This window comes from Dioscorea cayenensis, chromosome 12, assembly GCF_009730915.1.
Source record: "Dioscorea cayenensis subsp. rotundata cultivar TDr96_F1 chromosome 12, TDr96_F1_v2_PseudoChromosome.rev07_lg8_w22 25.fasta, whole genome shotgun sequence".
Lineage (NCBI taxonomy): Eukaryota > Viridiplantae > Streptophyta > Magnoliopsida > Dioscoreales > Dioscoreaceae > Dioscorea > Dioscorea cayenensis.
This window is the reverse complement of record NC_052482.1, coordinates 18,298,243-18,304,700: the sequence shown is the minus strand read 5'-3', so window position 1 is coordinate 18,304,700 and position 6,458 is coordinate 18,298,243. Positions and strand designations below refer to the sequence as shown.

Below are 6,458 nucleotides of genomic sequence, written 5' to 3'. Positions count from 1 at the left end.
GCTTTAGATAATCTCATCATTATATAAATTGATTCTAATTGATCAAACTAATTCTATATTTATGACCATTTCAAATCATAACAACTTGTTTAATTGTTAATTTAAGAAATAATGAGAAGATTAAACTACTATACCAATCATTCAAACAACTAATTTAAAAGGATTATTATTTTATAAGAATAACATTATTTTTTTCAAAAATTTCTTTTAAATCAAATAAATCCATAAAGACCAACAATATTAAAGAATTAACTCAATCGATAACTAATAATCTGTCAACTCATAATTTAATGATATTGTTTAATACAAAATATATTACTCTTCAATGAAAACCATAATCCTAAGTGAAACTATCCCTAATTCTAACACTAAAAAGACACATACAACAATACTAAATTGGCTTTTTAAATTAATAGAAATCATTACTTAATAAATTAAATAAAATTATACGATCTAAATAAAATTGATCAACTACCCAAATAAAAGAATATATAAATAAATAAATATTTTTTTAATAAAACTAAGCCTGACTCTAACCCTAACACAAACCCTAAGAAGACATATATATATATATATATATACTGGACAATCATACCGAATTGACTTTGTAAATCAATTGCTTCACGATGTTTGAAAGAATAAATTCGGTAAAACTATTTGCTATGAATAGAAGTAATCACCAACAAAACCTTAATAAAAAAATAAAAAATAAATTAATAAACTCTAGCTAGGATAGTAGACCCATGCCATGCCCATGCCTAGTTTGGCATGACATGATGTCATGATGGCATATGAGCTAGCAATGAAGAAGAAGCATTTGGGTAACCCCATCTTAGCATGCAAGTCATGAACAATGTGAAGCTTTTAGGTCTCATTTGCATATATATCAAGCCATACACTTTAATAAGTTTGGTTGCCAAACATACCATCCATGCCCATCTCTCATTCTTGTTTCATTTCTACTCCTTTTATTTTATTTATTTATTATTCTTCCTTTTTTTTTTATACTTAAGTCTTCCATAAATTATTTTATTTTCTCTTTTCCTATTTCAAAATTATATTTATTTATGTACCATATGATAATTTTCTTATATATATTTATTATCATTGTAATATCTATTTGCAATATGGCACAATTGTACTTCTCAAAAGAATAGTAAAAATATTATAAACATATAAAAAATAATAATATTTTAAAATAAATTAATTTATATTTGTAACATTTTGGGCATGTATATAGTAGGATTTTAATCGTCCCATGTGACGTCTGACTAATTTAATAAATTTTTAGATAGACTATAAGTAACTGTTTGTTCTGTGATATCTTTTTATGAGGTTGCGCTTGTCTTTTTATGTTAAAAAAATATTCTTGATTGTATTTTTATATTAAACTTAAAATTTTAAATTATATAAAAAAAACATTGAAATCAATGTGTTATATTGAACTTAGATTTTTAAAATATATAAGAAAAATCATTGAAATCAATGTGTTATATAAGTATATAAATAGTTTTTTTTTTCTCATTTTACGGCCATTGGCAATTTCTTGGAACTTTCAGAATATTTTCAACTAGTTGACTTTTTTTTTTATCTTACTAATTTTTTCCCCTAATTTTTTTTCTCTGGATTATTTTCAAATAATTTGGTCAAGGATTTGACTTCAATCTCAATTTTCAGAAATATTAATTTAGTCTTAATTGAACCACTAGATCGGACGGCTGGGATTGTCCGGTCGGCGAATTGCGGGCAGACCAGCCGCGAAGATTGAACCGGGATGACGTCATGAAACGTCATCATAGTCGGTAAAGGGAAAAGTCAACACGGTGTTTTACGCACAACCCCCTGGTTTTTTTAATAATTAAATTTTACAGGTGGGTTTGAGCTGGCGGCGTGAGCAGATGATTTGCAGGTCGGCGCGCCGCAAGAAGTGGGTTTAAGCAATTCGGCCCCACAAAAAGTTTTAATTTTTTTTATTTGAAACTGAAAGGTTGGAAGTTGGGAGTTGGGACCCTACTTTTTTTTAAATAATAATAATAATAATAAAATTTTATACATCTCAATAAAAAAATTGCTAATATTTATATATTATTTTAATATGAAAAGGAAATATATAGTGGCTTGTTTAGTGTGAAAAAGAGAAGGGTTTACTTTCTTCACTTGATATTTTTATAATTCATGAATATATTTAAAATAGAAAAACAATGAAGTATTTCTAATTTATAACAAATTAAAATATGTAAATCCAAAAGATGATTTTTTGTACAAATGTTTGTGTGTGGTGAAGTACAGGTTGTTATTAAATTAGGATGAATTGTGGTTTTTATGAAATGAAGAAAAATTGAAATGTAGTTTCATTTATGATTTTTTTTAAAAAATTAAAGATATTATTATCTAATTTTGTTTAGTCACCAAATATATGTATATAATAATTATGTAAATTAAAAAAAATATTAGTTTTATATATAAAATAAAACCTGAACAAGATGAAATTACTTCGTAACTTCATCTCTTATGTTTGTTTCCGAAAAAAAAAAGAGATAATAATATTTATGACATCAAAATTTATAAAAGGGGAAAAAAAATATTCTTATTCTTTTTTCCGTTCAAGAATTATTTAAACAAAATTAGACCACTTCCTTGAGTTTTCACTAAATAGCAAAAAACCGAGTAATCAATTTTCTTGATTCGCTGCTTCTCCTAAAACAAATAAATGCAAATTCATAGTTAATTAATAATTCAAAAAAAAATTAATTAAAATATAGAAATCCAAGTGATGAATTTTGAACTACTCTTGAAAGCCAAGTCAATAAGTGAGATTGGCTAGCCACCAAATGGTGCTTTCATATACAATTGACAATCCTACTTTTTATAGCATGTGTCACTAAAAATAGGGAAGAGAAAGAGAGATGAGTTTTTGTTCCAACCTTTGAACAAAGACTTGTTATTAGCAAGAGGCTTAACTTAATCAACCTTTCCAACTAGTTAACAATTTCATTAAATTTTTAATTACTCTTCTCTCCTCTTAATCCACAAAAAACCAACCATCTTTTCCATTCCAAGAAAAAGGAGTTGAAAGAATAAACAAGAATACAACTCACATATCATGTGTTTTGTCACAAAAAATAAAAAATAAAAATAAAAAAAAATATAATAAAGATAAACATATAATAATAATAATATTATATAGATATTTTGGTTGATAATAAGAACAAAAAAGACTCTCAAAACAAGGCTTCACAAGGAAGTGCCTTCATATACACGTATCTAAAGAGTTTGTATTTAAGACCATGTCTACCTTTGCATTCTCTTCTTTCATAACTCTATCTTCATCCTTAATTTCCTCTTATCTCTTATATTTTCTCTCTTCCATCTTTTGTTGATTGTTTTCTAAGGTTTTCAGAGGGTGTTATTAGGGTTTTAGTGATGGCAGATGATCATCAAGAGTGTTTAGACATGCCACCAGGGTTCAGATTCCACCCAACAGATGAAGAGATCATTAGTCACTACCTCACACCAAAGGTCCTCAACCATGGTTTCACTGCAAGAGCCATAGGCCAAGTTGATGTGAATAAGTGTGAGCCTTGGGACTTGCCAAGTAAGTATATATATATATATATATATATTCTTGTTTAATTACATATTAATACCTTATTTTTAAGGGTGGTGTCCTTAAGCTTTGGGTGTGTATGATGTGTAGGCAAAGCCAAGATGGGGGAGAAGGAATGGTACTTCTTTTGCCAGAGAGACAGGAAGTACCCTACAGGGATGAGGACTAACAGAGCCACTGAATCTGGGTATTGGAAAGCAACTGGGAAAGATAAGGAGATCTTTAAGTCTAGGGGTGTCCTTGTTGGCATGAAGAAGACCCTTGTTTTCTACAGAGGTAGAGCCCCTAAAGGAGAGAAAACCAATTGGGTCATGCATGAATATAGACTTGAAGGCAAAACCCCTAACCTTCTTCTCAAAACTTCAAAGGTATATACATATATATTTATATATATATAGTCCTACTAAACTTGTATAAATTTCTCTGAACTTGTTTTGATGATTCTGTTTATATATGGTTGCAGGATGAATGGGTTGTTTGTAGGGTATTCCATAAAAGCACAGGAGGAGGAGGAGGAGGAGTAGGGATGGTGAAGAAGAGTCCTATGGCTTTGTTAGACTCACCAACTTTGCCACCTTTGATGGATCCAATGCCAAGTTTCATCCCTGATGTATTGCCATCATTTATACATCCTAGTCCTATCTTCCAAATCAGTCATGACCATCAAAACAACAACAACAACAATAACAATAACAACAACAATAGCATGATGATGATGAACCCTCAAATGTACCCTCAAATTAATGCACCCTGTCCTAACTTGGGGTATTTGCACCATGATCAAGCCATGATAAGGGCTCTTGTTGCAAGCACTGAACATGCATCATCTTCTCTGATTAAAAGGCAGCAGCAGTGCAAGGTTGAGCAATTGTCTAACCAATCCATACTTAGCCAAGATACCGGCATGAGCACCGATCGGAATACGGAGATTTCGTCGGTTTTTTCAACCAAGAATGAGATCAATAACTATGTTAGTTCTTCAAGGTCTTATGATGATCTTGACTTGGAGAATTTGTGGAAGTACTAATGTGTTTTTTATTTATTTATTATTATTTACTTTGCATTGTTTTTTCTCTTCATTTGTATATATAATCATATATTAGATTTCAGATTGTTTTAGTTAATTTATATAGATAAAGAACTATGAGGAACCTTATCCTCTAATGTACTCTCTCTAGTTCTTTTGATTGAATTCATTACTTTGTTCTAATTCCTTTGATTTTCATGCTATTTTTGTTATGGATTATCATGTTTAATTATTAAATGTGTGAAAAGTTTAGACAAAAAGAGAGAGAGAAAAAAAAATAAAGAAAGAAAGAAAGAGTTGGTTAAAAGGTGTGAAGGAGGGATGTTATATTCATGTGATTTGCTTCAAACCTTAGCTTACTTTCAATTCAAAGCAAAGTTTTTGTACTTATTTTGAGCTTTGGTGTGAAGGGGAAGACCCTCACCTTCTTTCACGCATCAAAACCAGGAGATAATAATTGGAATATTCTTATCATTAATAACATTTTTTTAATATATTAATCATATATATATATATATGTATGTTGTTTAGAACTATGATCAATCATAGGAGTATGGAGATGTGACTACCTACCTTACCTAAAAAGAGCCTTATAAATATTAATTAAGTGATTAATTAAGATTATTAACTCCATACGTTATTGGTGAAAACAGTGGCTAATCAAAGATCAATGCGTTAATGAAATATGTATATAATAATATTGATTAATTTAGAACATGGATGATTGGATGATGAAAATTTTTCCAACTTTGTTAGTTGGTAATGTTTAATGCATAATGATATGTGTTAGATTGACTCTTGACTTGCTAGGCAGATAAAATACACCAAGTTTTATCCAATGATTTTTTGACTTAATTGGATAATATTAATAAACATATACATTTAATTAGGTTGAGCAAATGAAGAAGTCACATGGACTAGTTCTATGATTTTTTTTTATTATTTAAAAATAAAAAATAATTTTTAAAAAAAAATGGGACCCCATTGCAAGTTGTCATCGTTGCAATACACCTCGCAGCAGATCCAGAAGTACTGTTCAAAAGTAAGCGGTAATACACTAGATCTCGCGATCAGCTACACTTCACGGTGTAACTGTAGAACTTTGCAATTTGATAGAATGACAACACGTGGACAGTGTTGTGGACAAAATACTCGAGGCCAATGCGCGTGGGGCCCACACCTTTCCTGAGTTTCCGTTATGTTTGTGGGCCCACGTGACGTCATGCAGACTGTAACACGTGCCCCGCGTCTGTCCACGTCAGCACAGCGTCGTCCGCGTGGGACAGCGATGCTGTGGGCCCCCACTGACTCGGTGCCCAATGATGGGCCCCACTGAAAAGAAGTGATGGGAGGAAAACGTGTTTGGAAATTTTGCATCCATACCCCTGCAAAAGTACATAATTATATATACATATATATATTTATAAAATATATGTATATATATGTCGTACAATTCCAAAATTATATTCGTTTTCAAATAAAAGCACCAATTTAAAACAATTGGAAAAGGAATTACTATTCATTAAATTATATAAATAATTCAATTTTAATAAAAAAATATTGTTGCTTTCATGAGTACAGGGAATAAAAATAAAAGACAAAACTGAAGTTTCATATAATATTTATTAAAAATGATAATTTTTTATAAATATTTTGAGACGATGAGAATGAATTGGGTCCCAAGATGAATAATATCTGGGGTTTGATTCGATGATATGAGAATAAAATCCTTGATATGAACTTATTTGAATTTTTTTATACAAGACATCTAGATTCATTATATTATACAAATGAAAAAAACAACCCTTAGTTTTATTCTAATGT

The 6,458-nt window shown here is 29.9% G+C and overlaps 1 protein-coding gene across 1 annotated transcript; it reads left to right on the top strand.

The window, feature by feature from the left end:
* The first annotated feature begins 3,302 nt into the window (after positions 1-3,302).
* On the top strand, positions 3,303-4,770 carry LOC120273417 (NAC domain-containing protein 92-like). The gene is made up of 3 exons (XM_039280047.1): positions 3,303-3,595; positions 3,698-3,975; positions 4,071-4,770. The coding sequence occupies exons 1-3, from the start codon at positions 3,424-3,426 to the stop codon at positions 4,632-4,634; spliced, it is 1,014 nt and encodes a 337-aa protein (XP_039135981.1). The 5' UTR covers positions 3,303-3,423; the 3' UTR covers positions 4,635-4,770.
* Positions 4,771-6,458: the final 1,688 nt, after the last annotated feature.

Excerpts from the sequence above, each read along its gene's own strand:
- LOC120273417 (XM_039280047.1), top strand. The coding sequence starts at position 3,424 with ATGGCAGATGATCATCAAGAGTGTTTAGACATGCCACCAGGGTTCAGA. Across the intron at positions 3,596-3,697 it reads TGAGCCTTGGGACTTGCCAA|GCAAAGCCAAGATGGGGGAG; the intron begins GTAAGTATATAT and ends TATGATGTGTAG. Across the intron at positions 3,976-4,070 it reads TTCTTCTCAAAACTTCAAAG|GATGAATGGGTTGTTTGTAG; the intron begins GTATATACATAT and ends ATATGGTTGCAG.